The sequence below is a fragment of the Sapajus apella genome, unplaced genomic scaffold (genome assembly GCF_009761245.1).
Source record: "Sapajus apella isolate SASKATOON/1434 unplaced genomic scaffold, GSC_monkey_1.0 scaffold74, whole genome shotgun sequence".
NCBI lineage: Eukaryota > Metazoa > Chordata > Mammalia > Primates > Cebidae > Sapajus > Sapajus apella.
The window spans coordinates 9,511,082-9,529,123 of record NW_022437014.1 but is presented as its reverse complement, the minus strand read 5'-3'; the positions used below and the strand labels follow the sequence as shown (position 1 = coordinate 9,529,123).

The following is an 18,042-nucleotide window of genomic DNA, read 5'->3' as shown; positions in this document are numbered from 1 at the left end:
ATTGTACTGGAGGTTCTAGTCAGGGTAATTGGGAAAGAAAAATAAATAAAGGGTATTCAGATCAGAAAGGAAGAAGTAAAACCATCCCTATTTGGAGATGGCATGATCTGTCTATAGAAAATTCTAAAAAATCCACAAAAGTATTAGAGCCAGTAAACAACTTCAGCAAGATTGCAGAATACAAGATCAACATTTAAAAATCTATTGTATTTCTATAAAATAGCAATGCATAATCTAAAATAAAATTAAAATAACTCCACTTATCGAAAAGAATAAAATATTTAGGAATAAATTTAAACAAGTACAAGACTTGCGTACTGAAAGCAGGAGGAGAAAGAGAAGGACAAGGAGAGGAGGAGGAGGAGAAGGAAGAGGAGGCAACGTGTTCAGGATGTCCCGTGATTCCCGAGACCTGAAGCCACCTGTCAGTTCAGGCCCCCCCTGTCCTTCCTGTCCCTACTCCTGATCTGCTGCCTCCCGCGTGCACCTCAAACCTATTCTGCTCAGGCATGGAAGTAAGAGGTGTGAAAGTCAGTCTGGGTGTACCAGCTGTTCTACATACTGGCCTGGCCAAGTTATTTTCAACTCCTCCGAAGCCAGCCATGAACGTGAGGGAGAACTCTGCATGGGGTGCAGTTCCCTCTGGGCAGTGAGACCAGCTGCAGAGGCCACCCAGGCCTGGGAGAGCCCACAGCTCCAGCCAGGAAGGGCTGAGGCTGAGGCCAGCTGCAGATCTCAGCCTGCAGATCTCCGGCAGGCCCTGGAGGGTCAGAGTGTGGCCCTTAGGGTCCTGGGGCCTCTGAGCAGCCTCAGTTCTGTGCCCCTGAAGGCTTTGCCTCTCGGGCCCGGTGCTTCAGCGCAGTCCTCAGGGACTGCAGGATGGCTCCCTGGCTGGTCCACACGTTGTAGTGGCTGAGCTGCAGGAGGCGCTCGAAGTCTTCCTCCTTGTAGGTCATGTTGAACAGGGCATAGGGGGAGGTAGCCCCGGTGAGATCTACTTGGCCAGCCTGGAGCTCGGTGGGGCTGCGCTGGACACCTACCCAAGGGTGGGAGGGGTGTCAGGAACAGGCCACCAGGGCCTCCCCAGCCCGGCAGCGGCGCACTGGGAGGGCTGCCCCCACTGGAGGGGCCCCTGCTTTCCTCCCACCTCTCTGCGTCCTTTTCCCAGAAATACAAGCGTGGGGGCAGTGTGCTCTTTGGATGGGGACTATTTGGTGGTAGAAAATACAATTTCATGCTTGGTTTCCTTGCAGTGTGACACTCCTAATGCTATTCAGGCAGCCCCACGTCTCTACATTGCTTGGGGGTAAGGTGGAAACAGCCAGAAGGCAGACGTCAACTGGGTTTGTGAATGGATTCTTCAAACTCATGCTGGAAGCAAGGGGCCAGCGAGAATTTGTTGAGAGATGAAAGTTCTTTAGAATTCTCAGATATGGCTGAGCATGTTCAGAGGACAGCTGGGAGATCTGGAATTACGGTGGGAAGCAGAAAGCTGGGAATATCACACGAAGGCAGCAATGAGTTTTTCCCACCGAAAGGAAATAAAATTCTGACCAGTTGGTGAGAAGAGAGGATAGGAAGGAATGCGATGGGGGTTTCAATTTCGGGAGCCCCTGAGGAGAGGCTCAGCTCCCTGAGAAGGGGCCCCAGCCTGGGCTGCGGAAGGATGATGGAGAGGCCAGCTGAGTCCCCCACAGAGCAGAACAGCAGAGGAGGCGGGGCAGAGGGGGTACCAGGGCAGGAGGGAGGCCACAGGAGGCCAGAGTCATGACAGAGGGGACCCCCGCACAGCGACCCTGCAAACAGAGGGCCTGCAGGGACGTGGGCATCAGCAAGGAGGCCAGGGTGGGCTCCAAGGCCTGGGTGGGTCTAGCCTGAAGCCTTCTCCTGGCAGACTTGCTTCCCTTCCCTCTGCTGGGCAGCGGGGGGCCCAGGGCGGGCATCTGAGGGGCCAGGCAGCCTAGCTGTTCGGGAGGGGCTGTCTCACCAGGGGCTGAGTGGTCTTTGAAGGAGGCATTGACCAGTGGGAAGTGCAGCAGGATGGGGGCCTCTGGGCAGGCAGGGTCTGAGAACAGGTGGCACTCCCTTGGCTGGTGCTTGTCCTGAGGGCTGGGTTCCACCCGGGGGAAGGGCAGTCCCCGGGCCCGGCAGTACAGCTCCGTCTGCTGCAGTGCCTGGTGGGGAGAAGGCGGCTTGGAGAGAGCCAGGCCGGCCCAGGTCAGGGCTGGGACAGTTCCAGCCCACACGGGCTGCCTCAGTGTCAGGGCAACAGCCTGGCTCTGTCCTGTCTGTGGCCAGGCCAAGCTGCAAAGTGACTCGGAGGGAGACCCAGGGGAGTCCAAGGACCCCGGTGGTCTGCAATGTTGTTTGGTTAAAATCTTTAGGTGGGGCGCAAACCTAACCCCAAGCCCCACAAACCCCAACTCTGGATTGCTATTGCTGGATTGTTCAAATCCCAGAGCCAAGAGGGGACCCACATTTGTACACAGTCTGCAAGGGAAGAAGTCTGGGTTGCGGGGGGGATGGACATGGAGATGTTTAGGGTCTCCTCTCAGCTCTTTCCAGCTGTTCTTTTGAGTGGGTGTAGGGACATCCCTCCCTGTTGAGCTGTCCTGGGACCCACGGCGCCTGCACCACCACAGCCCTTCCCAAGTGAGGACCTGGCAGAAGCCAGTAGATGAAGGTCTGACACCCCTCCTTCCCTTTGGGACCTGGGTGGTGTAGGGCAGTGGCTCAGTGGCCCTGCTGCTTGCCTCTAGAGCTTGGCCTGGCTGGGCAGAGGGGTTCCCATGGGGTGACCAGGGTACCTCAAAGGGCGCAGACAGGGAGTAGTCAAAGGAGAGGATGAGGTCCAGCCTGCGACCCGGCCGGAACATGGAGGGGCAGCTGGTGTTGATAAAATAGCAAGCGTCTACCAGGCAGAGCTGAGGCTCCTGGGGAGTCAGCTGGCTGGGTGTGGAGTCAAGCTGGCAGTCTGTTGGGAAACACAGGATGGTCAGAGACCGCCACTGTGCCACAGGTCATCCAGGTGCCCTTCTGTTCTCTGGGTCACTCCCTGAATGTGCGTGCCACCCCAGCCCTGCCCCAGGACCTTCCAAGGGGATCTTCTCCAGGCCACACCCCAGAAGAGGATGCTGACCTCCTAGGCCTCTGTCTGCCAGTCCCTGCCACACCACCCAAAGCCCAATCTCACGTCCACCTGGCCACAGCCCTTACCTGCCCAGGTGGAGAAGTCCCTGTGGCTGCGGTAGTTCTGGTGCAGCTGGAGGCCCTGGAGGAAGTTGGAGCTGCGCTGGTGGAGGGGCCTGCCAGTGAGGAAGCCTTTAAACGCCCGGGCCAGCGCCGTTCCTGGCTGCAGCCACGAGGCCCCCAGCCATGAAGAGGTCCCTGAGGAGGTGGGGGGCTCCTTCTCTGAAGCCAGAGAAGCAGACATTGGTCCCTTCTTCCCCTCGCTTCTTCCCTTCAGACCCCGCACATTGCAAGCAAAGTCTGAGGGGGCAGCCTCATCCCAGGCCTCTCAGCTCCCACTTCCCACCTAAGCTCCTGGTCTTGTCCTTGATGTGCTGTGTCCAGGCCTCTCCGGAGCTGGTGAGGTCATACCAGGTGTCCAGCAGGTTCAGGGAGAAAATGTTGCTCCAGATGGCTGAGGGAACCCCAAGAGAGGTCAGCCTGAGGCCCCAGCCAGCGGCTCTCTCATGAGTGCTGATGGGAAATGGGGGTGGGGAGAGGGCTGCGCCTAGGATGCCCCCGCCATGCCACCCACCCGTATCCCTCATCCTGAGGTTCTGTCCCACCTGAGCTACAGGACCCATGTCCATTCAGACACCTGGCCCAGGGCCACCCAGGGCCTTCAGAGCCACCACCCTCACCTTCCAGAAAGCAGATCCGGGGTTCAGGGGTCTTCCTCATCAGCCGTCCCATGAAGAACTCGGAGCCAAAGAGCTCAGGAGGGACGAAGGCTCCGTATTTCAGGAACCCGACCTCATAGGGGGAGAACTCAACCCACTCTAATTGGGTGGGAGGGAGAGGTGGGAGTGTGAGGGGAGTGGATGGCAGGAGCCCCAACTCTGGCCAAAGGTACTGTCCCAGCAGGCCTGAGCACCCTGTGCCTTGCGCCAATGCAGCAGACATGGGGACCGTGCGCTCCCTCCCAGTCCCTGGTCCGCACCCTCAAGCTCTCCCCACTCCCATGCACAGAGAGCTCCCCAGAGCCCTCAGCACCGCTGCCCTTCCCATAGGTTGGGCAATCTGTGTGGAGTTTCCAGCTTGAATTCTCTGGGAACTCTTGGGGTGCAAAGGGTTTGGGGGGTGGAGCATGTGGGAGGGGGAGTGGGAAGAACTGTACCCTTGAAGTCCAGTGTCTCCAGATTGTTCTCTTTGACACTGAGGCTCAAGTAGAGGGGTAGAGGGTTCTGACCCCGTTCCAGGGCGGCTCTCTGTCCTGACAGCTTCTGATCCATCACCTGGGGCCAGAGGGTGTCAGGACCTAAGTGATGCTGGGAGCACCCTGGAGGCAGCAGCCCAGGCTGGGGTTGAGGAGGCAGCTCCTCCAGTGGGATCTGGGGGCCATGCATGGGTCAGTTCCCACTCCTGCCCCCGTGTTCTGACCAGCCCCAGACTCAGGGTCTCTGGACAGGGCGTGCAGGCTGCGTGCTGCGTTTCTCCAGGGAGGGCCATTCACAGGGACCACAATGCCAGCAGGCTTCCAGACCCATCTTCATGGGTTTAAGAGTAAAGTGGGGGGGGGACGATCCAAGATGGCCGTTCAGGAACAGCTCAGGATTGCAGCTCCCAGTGAAAGCGCAGAGGGTGAGTGGACGCCGCGTTTTTATTGCCCACAGACTAGGAAATTCCCGGGCGGAGGTGCTCCACGGTCGCCAGCGCAGCTGTGCTGGCCAGCGCCGCTGCTTTGCCCCGCGCGGCTGCTTTGTCGGCGCCCCGGAGCCGCGGTTCTCCATACAAAATACACTGGTCCGGGGGCCCTTTTGGCTGGCGATTGGAGCCACGGGAAGTCGCCCATACGCCGGTTCAAAAAGGGGACTGAGCAGAGAACCAGGACAGTAGATTCCAGGGCAAAAAAAAAAAAAGCGCCACAAACCTCAGTGCCGCTGTTTAAGCCAGCGCAGTGAGTGGCCGCAGGGGAAAACAAACAGACCCCGGCACCTCTTCAACAGGTGACTGGAACACCAACTTAAAAAAGGCTCTGAGGCAGGGAGCCAGGCCATCAGGCTCGGCTGGTCCCACCCCAACAAAAGAACAGCAATCAGAAACTCCTGATTGAGAGTTTCACAGCCAGCGCAGCTGAACCCGGGACGGTCCAGCTCTGTGGGGGAGGGGCGTCCGCCATTACCGAGGCAGCCCGCCGTTGCCAAGGCAACCCGCCATTGCTGAGGCAGCCCGCCGTTGCCAAGGCAACCCGCCACAGCAGAGATTCCGCCCCAACAGAGGCGGGCCACCATCGCCAAAGCAGTTCTAACTACACCCATATAAACAGGACTGCAGGGAAGTTCACTCGGCAGCGGGGCGGAGCGCACAGCAGCTCAGCAAAGCTGCCATAGGCCGACAGTGACTAGGCTGCCTCCTTGCTGGGCTGGGCAGGTCTGAAGGAAAAAAAAAAAAAAAAAGAAGGCGGCAGCATAACGGAAACTCACAAATAAAGTCCCAAATCCCTGGGACAGAGCACCTGGGAACAAAAAGCAGTTTATGAGTTCTGCTGCAGCAGACCTAAAAGTACCTGCCCAGCAGCTCTGAATGAACAACAACAGAGCTTGCAGCTCACCATTTGAGCTCCTATAAAGAAGAGACTGTCTCCTCAAGCAGCTCCCTGACCCCTATCTATCCAAAAAGACACCTCATAAAAGAGAGAATAGATTGACACTAGGCGGGTATCCTTCTGGGACAAAGATAGCAGAAGAAGAAAACTGGTAACAACCCTTGCTGTTCAGCAGCTGCTGCAGGTGAACCCCAGGCAAGCAGGGCCTGGAGTGAACCTCAGCAGACTGACAGCAGAGGGGCCAGACTGTCAGAAGGAAAACCAAGAAACAGAAATAACCTCATCAACAACAAACAGAATGTCAATCTGAAAGATTTGAGACCCAATCTGAAAGCCAGCAACTACAAGGTCGACAGGTGGATAAATCCTTAAAGATGGGAAGAAACCATCGCAAAAAGGATGAAAACATCCGAAACCAGAACACCTCTCCTCCTAAAAGGGATCACAACTCCTCGCCAGCAAGGGAACAAGGTTGGAGGGAGAACGAGTGTGATGAAATGACAGAATCAGACTTCAGAAGGTGGGTAGTAAGAAACTTCTGTGAACTTAAAGAACATGTTCTAACCAAATGCAAAGAAACTAAGAACCTTGAAAAAAGAATGGACGAAATGCTAACAAGAATGGACAAAATAGAAAGGAATATAAGTGAATTGATGGAACTGAAAAACGCAACACGAGAACTTCGTGAAGCATGCACAAGTATCAACAGCCGAATGGACCAAGCAGAAGAAAGGATATCAGAGATCGAAGATCAACTCAATGAAATAAAACGGGAAGGCAAGACTGAAGAAAAAAGGGTAAAAAGGAATGAACAAAGTCTCCAAGAAATGTGGGACTATGTGAAAAGACCTAATCTACGTTTGATAGGTGTACCCGAATGTGACAAAGAGAATGAATCCAAGCTGGAAAATACTCTTCAGGATATTATCCAGGAAAACTTCCCCAACCTAGCAAGGCAGGCAAACATTCAAGTCCAGGAAATACAGAGAACACCACAAAGATATTCGTCAAGAAGAGCAACCCCAAGGCACATAATCGTCAGATTCACCAGGGTCGAAATGAAGGAGAAAATACTAAGGGCAGCCAGAGAGAAAGGTCGGGTTACCCATAAAGGGAAGCCCATCAGACTCACAGCAGATCTCTCAGCAGAAACCCTACAAGCCAGAAGAGAATGGGGGCCAATATTCAACATCCTTAAAGAAAAGAACTTTCAACCCAGAATCTCCTATCCAGCCAAACTAAGCTTCATAAGTGAAGGAAAAATAAAATCCTTTGGGAACATGCAAGTACTCAGAGATTTCGTCACCACCAGGCCAGCTCTACAAGAGCTCCTGAAAGAGGCTCTACACATATAAAGGAACAACAAGTACCAGCTCAACTAAAGGGCAAAACAGCCAGCTAGCACCAAAATGGCAGTATCAAATTCACACATAACAATATTAACCCTAAATGTAAATGGACTAAATGCCCCAATCAAAAGACACAGACTGGCAAATTGGATAAAAAGACAAAACCCATCAGTGTGCTGTATCTAGGAAACCCATCTCACATGCAAGGATACACAAAGGCTCAAAATAAAGGGATGGAGGAAGATTTACCAAGCAAATGGAGAGCAAAAAAAAGCAGGAGTTGCAATTCTCATCTCTGATAAATTAGACTTTAAAGCAACAAAGATCATAAGAGACAAAGAGGGACATTACATAATGGTAAAAGGATCAATGCAACAGGAAGAGCTAACGATCCTAAATATATACGCACCCAATACAGGAGCACCCAGATAAGGCAAGTTCTTAATGACCTACAAAGAGACCTAGACTCCCACACAATAATAGTGGGAGACTTTAACACCCCATTGTCAACATTAGACAGATCAACCAGACAGAAAATTAACAAGGATATCCAGGACTTGAACTCAGACCTGGACCAAGCAAACCTAATAGACATTTACAGAACTCTCCACCCCAAATCCACAGAATATACATTCTTCTCAGCACCACATCACACCTACTCTAAAATTGACCACATAATTGGGAATAAATCACTCCTCAGCAAATGCAAAAGAACGGAAATCGTAACAAACAGTCTCTCAGACCACAGTGCAATCAAGTTAGAACTCAGAATTCAAAACCTAACTCAGAACCGCACAGCTTCATGGAAACTGAACAACTTGCTCCTGAATGTTGACTGGATAAACAATGAAATGAAGGCAGAAATAAAGATGTTCTTCGAAACCAACGAGAATGAAGACACAACATACCAGAATCTCTGGGACACATTTAAAGCAGTCTCTAGAGGAAAATATATAGCAATAAGTGCCCACATGAGAAGCAAGGGGAGATCAAAAATTGACACCCTATCGTCAAAACTGAAAGAGCTAGAGAAGCAAGATAAAAAAAACTCAAAGTCTAGCAGAAGACAAGAAATAGCTAAGATCAGAGCAGAACTGAAGGAGATAGAGACACAAAAAACCCTTCAAAAAATCAATAAATCCAGGAGCTGGTTTTTTGAAAAGATCAACAAAATAGACAGACCACTAGCCAGATTAATAAAAAAGAAAAGAGAGAATAACCAAATTGATGCAATAAAAAACGATAAAGGGGATATCACCACAGATTCCACAGAAATTCAAACCATCATCAGAGATTACTACAAACAACTCTATGCACACAAACTAATAAACCTGGAAGAAATGGATAAATTCCTGGACACTTGCCTCCTCCCAAGCCTAAACCAGGAAGAAGCCAAAACCCTGAACAGACCCATAACAAGGTCTGAAGTTGAGGCAGCAATTAAGAGCTTACCACCCAAAAAAAGCCCAGGTCCAGATGGGTTCACAGCTGAATTCTACCAGACATACAAAGAGGAGCTGGTACCATTTCTTCTGAAACTATTCCAAACAATACAAAAAGAGGGAATTCTTCCCAAATCATTTTACGACACCAACATCATCCTGATTCCAAAACCCGGCAGAGACTCAACAAGAAAAGAAAACTTCAGGCCAATATCCATGATGAACATAGATGCAAAAATCTTCAATAAAATACTGACAAGCCGATTGCAACAGCACATCAAAAAGCTTATCCACCATGATCAAGTAGGCTTCATCCCGGGGATGCAAGGCTGGTTCAACATACGCAAGTCTATAAACGTAATTCACCACATAAACAGGACCAAAGACAAAAACCACATGATTATCTCAATTGATACAGAAAAGGCCTTTGACAAAATTCAACAGCTCTTTATGCTAAAAACCCTCAATAAACTAGGTATTGACAGAACGTATCTCAAAATAATGTTCATTGCAGCACTGTTTGCAATAGCAAAGACCTGGAACCAACCCAAATGCCCATCGACGATAGACTGGATAGGGAAAATGTGGCACATATACACCATGGAATATTATGCAGCCATCAAAAACGATGAGTTAGGGTCCTTTGTAGGGACATGGATGAACCTGGAAACCATCATTCTCAGCAAACTGACAGAAGAGCAGAAGATCAAACACCGCATGTTCTCACTCATAGGTGGGTGTTGAACAATGAGAACACATGGACACAGGGAGGGGAGCACTACACACTGGGGTCAGTTGGGGGGAAATAGGGGAGGGACGGTGGGGGGTGGGAAGCTGGGGAGAGATAGCAAGGGGAGAAATGCCAGATGTGGGTGATGGGGAGGAAGGCAGCAAATCACACTGCCACGTGTGTTCCTATGCAACAATTTTGCATGTTCTTCACATGTACCCCAAAACCTAAAAAGTAATAAAATAAATAAATGGGAAAAAAAAAGAGTAAAGTGGGTGTGGATACTGACACACAGACACAAGGCACACGCACGCATATACATATTGCTTTCCAGAAAGGGCCCAGCAATGCCCTTTGTGCATACACTATAAGCTCCGCTGGGGGCTGGACTGCCCCCTCTTCCAGGGTCACCTTAATGCACTTCAAGTTTCAGTCCCTTCCGAATGCTTTCCTGACATCCTTGCCTCCCACGTTGTGCTCGTTGTTTATTCTTACCTTCCGTTCTTAATTTCCTCTTCAATAGAGCTCCAAGCTCTGTCTTTGTTTTATTTTATTTTATTTTGAGGCAGGGTCTCACTCTGTCACCCAGGCTGGAGTGCAGTGGTGTGATCTTGGCTCAATGCAACCTCCACCTCCCAGGCCCAACCGATCCTCCCACCTCAGCCTCCCAAATAGAGTAGCTGGGACTACAAGTTACGCTCGGCTAATTTTTGTATTTTTGTAGAGATGGAGTTTTGCCATGTTGTCCAGGCTGGTCTCAAATTCCTGATCTCAAGCAATCCACCCTCCTTGGCCTCCCAAAGTGCTGGGATTATAGGTGTGAGCCACAGCACCCGGCCTAAAATCTGTCTTTGATGGCAACGACTGTAGCTTGCCTTTTGGGGGAGCCCCCACAGAGTCCCTGAATTCTAGGGGAACAGAAAGAACTCTAGTTCATTCTATGCTGAACTAGAGTTGCAAATAGAGTTCTTCCCAAGCACCAGCAAGGCTAATGGTGCCTGCCCGCAGCGCCACCTTGGGAAGGAATCTGTCGCCACAGCTGAGGTTGATGCTGTCAGCCCTAGGCTGCTCCTACTGGGCAGTACATGCACCATGAATACGTTATCCCACCTTTGGGCTCTCCAAGCTAGAAGGGGGTCTAGCCCTAGAGGCTTCCAGCCTGCCACAGCAGCCCTTATCTGATTGACTCAGGGAATGTGTATATGGAGAGCATGTAAAGCATGTGGGCGTCTGGGTCTCCACCGAGGATCAGTCTGTTGGAAGTCACTTTGGAATTTGCCTTTTAAAAACCCTCAGATGATCCTGATGCCCAGCCAGATGTGAGGATTCCTGCCCAGCCTATCCAAGGAGGATCCCTCTCCCACATTCATGACAAAAACCCAACACACCCAGTGTGTATGTCCTCCTCACTGGCAGCCCTTCTGTGCTGGACGAGAACACTGCTGTGTCCACCAGTCATCTTTCCACCCCGTTCTTCAATGGTCCCCAGTACGAGTTATAGAGAATTCACAGGAAATCTCTAAATAGGGCCTGATCCCCCGCCACTGACGGTGGTGGTGTCTGGGTGTATGTACAAGTCAGTCCTTAGGTACAAATGTGTATACATGATCCCTTCTCAAAGTCTTTTTATTTAGAAACCCTGTTTGTTGCTCTTCTGATGCATAGGATGAGGGGAAAGTGTGTCCTTTTACTACAGTTGCACAATTTATGCCCTAGGGAAAGCTCTGGAAAAAGGTCAGCACACCCCTCCATCTGCTGAAACAGCACGCAGTGTGTCTCATGGCTCATCAGTCAGCTGCGGCAGGACTCTCAGTCTCTAACCCCCCAGCTTCCAAGCGAGTAACCTCAACCCTGCAAAACACCATTCTGATGATTTGAGGGTCCCACGGGAAGCACTAGAGCTTGGTGCAGTACTGGTAATGCAGACTAAAGGGTGTGCAAAACCTTTTCTTCAGAGCTGAAGGAAAGCGTGCCAGCTCCTAACTCAGGGAAGCATAAGAGAAACACTCTGAGTTTCTCTTTGAGGAATGATAAGCAGCTTTTAAGCAGTTTGGTACTTGCCAGCAAAAGACTGATGAAAAAAGCTTCAAAGAGATGAGAATTTGAGAAGCACTGATTACAGCTACTGTATTTGATGAGTGGGTTTTTATAAAAACCTAATCAATATTAGAGATGTATGTAGACTAATAAAGTCATTTGGAGCAAAGTTTCAGGGTATGATAATTCTTAATATTAATGAAATTGTGATTTGTCATAAACGGACTTATTTTTCTGATGTTGTAAAGTGACTTTTGGTACTTTAGATTATTATATCATAGAGGTAATAAATACCAGTTTTTATCTAAGGCTTTAAAAAATTAAAAATGAACATTAAAATTGCCTGAATAAAACATTATTTTGTAAAGTCTACTATGAATGTTAGCTTTAAGAGCTAAGGTTTAATAACCAAGGGGAAAAGAAATTATAAATTGAAATTCTTTCATATTGGGAAAAAATTTTTAAATAGCATAAGTGATTTTTTTTTTTTATAAAGTCTCACTCTAACACCCAGGCTGGAATGCAGTGGCGTGATTGCAGCTCACTGCAGCCTCTATCTCCCATGTTCAAGCGATCCTCCCACCTTAGCCTCCTGAGTAGCTGGGACTACAGGCATGCAGCACCACACCCAGCTATTTATTTTTGTAGAGATGGGGGTCTCCTTATGTTGTCCAGGTTCATTTTTAAGAATATATAGATGTCCCATAATATCACAAGCATTGCTATTTTTGTGAACAATTAAAAAATTGTCTTCTAAAAGAATGCCTATAAAGTTTACACATAAAACCATGCATTAAGTCATTACTGGAGGATCCAATGGTAATTAAATAAAAATCTACTTTATAGCCTAGGATCAAACTGCATTTTCTATCACCTTGTAAAGTGAACTGTTAAAACAAGCTTCTCCCATTCTACAGTAACTAATCACTGCCACCAGGCAGGAAAGCCAGTTATTAAAACACAACACCTTCAAAGTTGAATATGAACTTAAACAGCAGATCCAAAGAATACACAGGACATAGTAATAAAATGAAAATATTTCCAGTAATTATGTTGGCTTTATAAATTCAATGCCATTTCCATAAAAATACCAACAACATTTATCAGAAAGCATGACTAGGTGATTTTATCATATAATTAGAACAGTAGGCTGGGCGTAGTGGCTCACACATGTAATCCCAGCACTTTGGGAGGATGAGGCAGACAGATCACTCAAGGCCAAGAGTTCAAGGCCAGCCTGGCCAACATGGTGAAACAGTCTCTACTAAAAATATAAAAATTAGCTGGGTGTGGTGGTTCACACCTGTAGTCCCAGCTACATGGAAGGCTGAGGCACAAGAATGGCTTGAACCCCAGGTAGAGGTTGCAGTGAGCCGAGATTGTGCCAGTTCACTCCAGCCTGGGCGACGAGAGAGAGAGAGAGAGACAGTGCAGAAGAGGAAGAGGAAGTGGAAGAGGAAGAGGAAGAAGAAGAAGAAGAGGAGGAGGAGGAGGAGAAAGAGGAGAAGAGGGGGAATGGGAAGGGGAAGGGAAGAGAGAAAGAAACAGTAAAGGGGCAGGTACCACCAAGAGAATTCTGAAGAATTCAAGTGGAGTGGTAACTTAGCCTACCAGATACCAAGATTTATCACAAAACTTTAGTCCATGTGCTATTGGCATAGGGAAAGAGAATCTGTCCTGTTGGAATGGAAGAGGGCACTCAGGAAGAGTCCCAGGAATATAAATATATGAAAAATATATGAAACGTGATACATGACAGAATTAGCAATACAGGTCAGTGGAGAAAAAATTCAATAGATGAGACTGGGAAAATTTGTTATTAATGTGAGAAAAAAAGAACTGTATCCCTATCCACATGATACCTGGAGGTAAATTCTTGGTGGATTGAAGTCCTTTTAGTAATTAATAAATCTTTTAAAAATTTTATAAGAATGTATAGAAAGATTTTATAACTTTGAGGGAAAGAAAAGGAAGACCTCCCCCAAAATACCATGAAGAAGAATGATAAGTTAGATTATATTGAAATTATGGATTAAAACAATTAGAACTAATGAGGATTCACATCAAGAATATATAAAGAATTCCTATAAAACAATATGAAAAAGACAAATTAAACAGGAACATGGAAAGGGATTTGAATAGGTAATTAATGGAAGGGGAAGCCTAAATGATAAATAGACTTGAAAACATGAGCTGTTTAACTAAAAATCAAAAGAAGTGCAAAACTATGATAAATGTTCCTTTCATAACCCATGCTAAACAAAAAATTTAAAGTCTGCACAGGATATAGAGAAAAAGCAACTATTACACACTAGTAGTGGGAGTGTGAATTAATACAACTCCTTTGGAGAATGGTTTGCCAATAGCTAGGAAAGTTGAAGGTGTTCATACCCAGTGGCCCAACAATTCTACTACTGGGTATGTATCTTGAAAACTTAGAGAATCTCTAATGCATATGTACAAGGACACTTGTACAAAATTGTTTGCAAATAATATCACATTTTTCTTAAGGATATATATATATTCCTGGACACATTCAACCTACCAAGATTGAGCTATGAAGAAACAGAAAAGCTGAACAGACCAATAACAAGCAATGAGATTGGAGCAGTAATAAATGTTGCCCATCAAAGAAAAGTTAAGGACCTGATGGCTTCATTGCTGAGTTCCACCAAACATTTAAAGAACTAATACCAATTCTACTCAAACTATTCCAAAAAATTGAAGAGGAGGGAATACTTCCAAAGTCATTATCCAAGGTCAGAACTACATTGATACCAAAGCCAGATAACGACACAAACAAAAAAGAAAGCTACAGGCCAAGATCCTTGATGAACATAGATACAAAAGTTCTCAACAAAATACTGTCATACTAACTTCAGCAACATATCAAAAAGATTATTCACCATTAAGCACATGGAATTTATCCCAGGAATGCAAGGATGGTTCAACATAGACAAATCAACAAATGTGATACATCACATCAACAGATATAGTTGGGATCAGTGCCCTGGTTACATAATCAAAAATGCCTTCCTAAGTCTCACCTCGTTCTTACCTCTCCTAGGACCTTTGAAAGCTATCTTGTTATTGCTAATCTTTGGCCTTGCTTGATTAACCTCTTAGTAAAGCTTGTGTCTTTTAGATTACAACAGTTCCAGGTAAAGACAATGCTGGCACAAGCTTCCAATCTATCCAGCCTACTGACCAGGAGAATTTAAGTATTCTGCCTCTGGGCTCCTTAGATCAGGTATCCAGAGATTTTTTTACTCCGCTGTTGCTTGACCAGGGCCTATCTCCATAAAATAAGCAGGAAGCAGTTACAAAAAACAGATTTCCACCTTTCAGCACCCTGTTAAGATTAAGGAAGTGTGTCTAATCTCTGAGACCGGAATGAGGTAGGAGGTGGGGCTCGACTCTGGAACCAGATTGGAGACTGGCTGAAATAGGTAAAGGCTGAAATCAACTCTCCATAAGACATGCTCACCAGTATCATGACAGTTTACTCCTTCGCTGGTAACAACGTGGAAGCTACTGCTCCTTTTCTAGAAATTTCTGAATAACCTACTCCTTAATTTGCATATAATTAAAAGTGGATATAAATATGACTATGGAACTGCCCCTGAGCTGCTGCTCTGGACACACTGCTGATGGGTGGCCCTGCTCTGTAGGAGCAGTCACAGAGCTGTAACACTGTACCCTCAATAAAGCTGTTTTTCTACCACCAGCTAGCCCTTGAATTTCTTACTGGGGGAAGCCAAGAATCTCCATGGGCAGAACCCCAGTTTCGAGGCTCCCCTGCCCTGCAACATGATGATAAACCTAAATTCCAAAGTCAGGATGACATCAAAAACAGGGGCTCTTCCACGCCGCAGGAAATGCACATACGCATGTCAGCTGCTAGGGAGTACTACCTTGGCCCCTGGGGTGCACATACACTCCTTCCCACATGCACAGGTGCCCTACCTGGCCATGCAGCATGGACTCCAGCACCAGCGCCCACAGGTCCACAAAGGTGGTGGGGTGGCCCTGCTCAGCCCGCAGCTCCAGCTCCCTGCGGTAGCTCACCAGGCGCTCTGGGGAAAAGACCTCCAGCTTGCTCTTGGTCAGGTGCTCCCGGGCGTGTCTGATAGGTCCCTCCAGGTCCCTCTGTGACCACTCAGGGTCCCCATACAGGTGGGCCATTGTCCTGGGAGAATGAGGAGACAGAGCAGTAGGAGGCTGAGGCTGGGCATGGGGAGCTGCAACTCCTCCTTCCCACCCTGCAGCTCCTCCTAACACATGGCTCCTGCCGCCAAGGCTCTGCCCATCTGGGAAATGGGTCTCAGGGCTTTCTCTCCTTCCAGATCAGCGCTGTCCAATATTAATACAATGTGAGCCACACACGGAATTTTAAATTTCCTAGTAACCACATTAAAAAGATATAAAAGCCTGTAGAAATTAATTTTAATATTTTATTTAATTAACTATATTCAAAAATTTTTATTTCCACATGTGGGACCCCAGTCCCATGTGGTGTGCACTATGATTGCCCCCGTCTGGAGCCGCGTCAACTGAGAATCAGGGGAGATAAGCTGCTCAGGGTCAGCCAGCCAGTAAGTGGTGCTGCCGGGACTCAAACCCAGCTCCGTCTGAGTCGGCAACCTCACAGCCCTTCAGTAACATCCAGAACGCACCTCCTCTGCCGCCTTGCTCATGGCAGGGCTTCTGTAAATGCCTGTTTCCTCCCTTGTGGGAAAGCTGCTTGGCTCCTATCAGATCACACTGCTCACACCTACTTGGCCTCCCCACACAGAGGATCCCTCTGGTGTCCACTCTGTCCCACTAGGGACCCTGATTGTCTCTGCCGTCCAGTCCCCCACGATCCTCACCACGTAGAGCCGGAGACGCCACTGAGGTAGGTCACACAGTCCAGGAGGCCCAGCTTCTGCAGGGCCAACAGGTGGCCATAGAGTGAGGTCATGGCCCGGGCACCTCCTCCTGTGGCCATGATGCCCACAACAGGTACCTGGACCACACACGGACACAGGCTGGATTAACAAGGAAAGGGACTGGCTGCCTCCTGTCTCACACAGGGCCCCGTCCTGGTACCTGTCTACAGGGAAGGGACCGCAGGATCAGGGCCTGACAGGGTCAGGATTAAGGCTGGGTCCAGCCCTCCTCTGGAAGCAATGGCTCTCAGCCCAGGATGGAACTCCCAAGAGTTAGAACCCCAAAGCCTAGCCACACTCCCATGTCTCCCGACACATGCCCAGTCTCCACTGACTGGAGTTTCTGGAGAGGCATAGGAATCAGGTACACCCTTATGGCCAGTCCAGGATATCTGTACCCACATCCCCTGCACCCAGACCTCATCCTCCTGCAGGTCTCTGTCCAGCTGCAGGGACTGCTTCAGGGCCTTGGCCACCACCTGCCTCCTCCTGCTCAGGAAGGCCTGCTCCTCTGCACACAGATTGAAGCTCAGGTGCATGGCCAGCTCCTTGGGGCTGCAGCAATGGAGGATCCAGGGGTCAGGGGACACCTACACAGCTCAGCCACTGGCTGGCCAAGCCCAAAGTGAGCTGCCAAAGAAGCCCCCTCCTCCAGTCTCAAGAACCACCCTTGTCCACAGCCCTCCCCTCCGGCATGCCTGCCTCTCACTGTCCCCACAGATGTGAATGTCCCTTACCAGCTCTCTGCCTTGAGCTGCAGCCTCACTCCTGGGGCCTGAAATCAAAGCCAGAGACTCTGCTCAGATCCTCCTATACCCTAAGCGCCACAGGGGAATTCCCTGAGGCCTTGGTCCCCTTCATCTTCATTCATTCTTTTTTTTTTTTTTTTTTTTTCAGTTGGAGTCTCACTCTGTCACTCAGGCTGGAGTACAATGGCACAGTCTCAGCTCACTGCAACCTCCGCCTCCCAGGTTCAAGCGATTCTCCTGCCTCAGCCTCCCAAGTAACTGGGATTACAGGTGCCTAGCACCACGCCTGGCTAATTTTTGCATTTTTAGTACAGACAGGTTTCGTCATGTTGGCCAGGCTGTTCTCAAACTCCTGACTTCAGGTGATCTGCCTGCCTTGGCCTCCCAAAGTGCTGGGATTACAGGCTTGAGCTACTGCGCCTGGCCTCATCTTCATTCTTACTGGATGGGAGTTTCCCATCCAGTTGAGGCCACTTACATGTGGAGCAGGAACATCCATGGTCACCTCCTTCCCGATGGTCAAGGGCCTCAGGGGCACAGTGAGGTGTTCAGTTGAGTTCTCTCCATTCCAGCCATTGCTTGCGGAGCTCTGGAAGGAAAATATCATTCATTCACTCATTCATTCGTTAATACATTCAACAAATCCTTACTGAGTATCTAGACTGTAGTCCAGACAGACATGTCTCTCCCTGATAATACAGATTATAATATTGATAAGTATTATAATTACACTGCTAAATATCATAATTAATAACTATAAAATTATAAGAGCTAATGTTTATCTAGTACGAAGGCGTTGTTCTCACCAAAAATTCAGAAAAACATGGGTAATGAACTGATGTTAGTGTCATGAAGGAAATAAGTGGTGTGATATGACAGTTTCTAATGCAACCAAAGTTCAAGTACATGCGGTTTATTTGAGGAGGGCCCTCATTTGAGCTGAGATATTGAGGAGGAGGAAGAGAAGGAGGAGGAGGAGGAGAAGAGGAGGAGAAGGGGAGGAGGAGGAGACAAAGAGGAGGGGAGGAGGA

The 18,042-nt window shown here is 48.6% G+C and overlaps 1 protein-coding gene across 1 annotated transcript in view; it reads right to left on the bottom strand.

Moving 5' to 3' along the window:
• Positions 1-353: 353 nt before the first annotated feature.
• The window catches only part of PLA2G4D (phospholipase A2 group IVD), a 28,342-nt gene continuing 10,653 nt past the window's right edge, over positions 354-18,042 (bottom strand). The window contains exons 9-20 of the mRNA XM_032251294.1: positions 17,490-17,600; positions 17,000-17,037; positions 16,682-16,817; positions 16,203-16,339; positions 15,298-15,520; positions 4,346-4,463; positions 3,870-4,007; positions 3,536-3,643; positions 3,217-3,411; positions 2,808-2,974; positions 1,988-2,174; positions 354-1,036 (exon numbers count right to left, since the gene is read on the bottom strand). Of these exons, the coding sequence (XP_032107185.1) occupies positions 810-1,036; positions 1,988-2,174; positions 2,808-2,974; positions 3,217-3,411; positions 3,536-3,643; positions 3,870-4,007; positions 4,346-4,463; positions 15,298-15,520; positions 16,203-16,339; positions 16,682-16,817; positions 17,000-17,037; positions 17,490-17,600 (1,785 nt within the window). The 3' untranslated portion in view covers positions 354-809. The remainder of the gene's footprint in view (positions 1,037-1,987; positions 2,175-2,807; positions 2,975-3,216; positions 3,412-3,535; positions 3,644-3,869; positions 4,008-4,345; positions 4,464-15,297; positions 15,521-16,202; positions 16,340-16,681; positions 16,818-16,999; positions 17,038-17,489; positions 17,601-18,042) is intronic.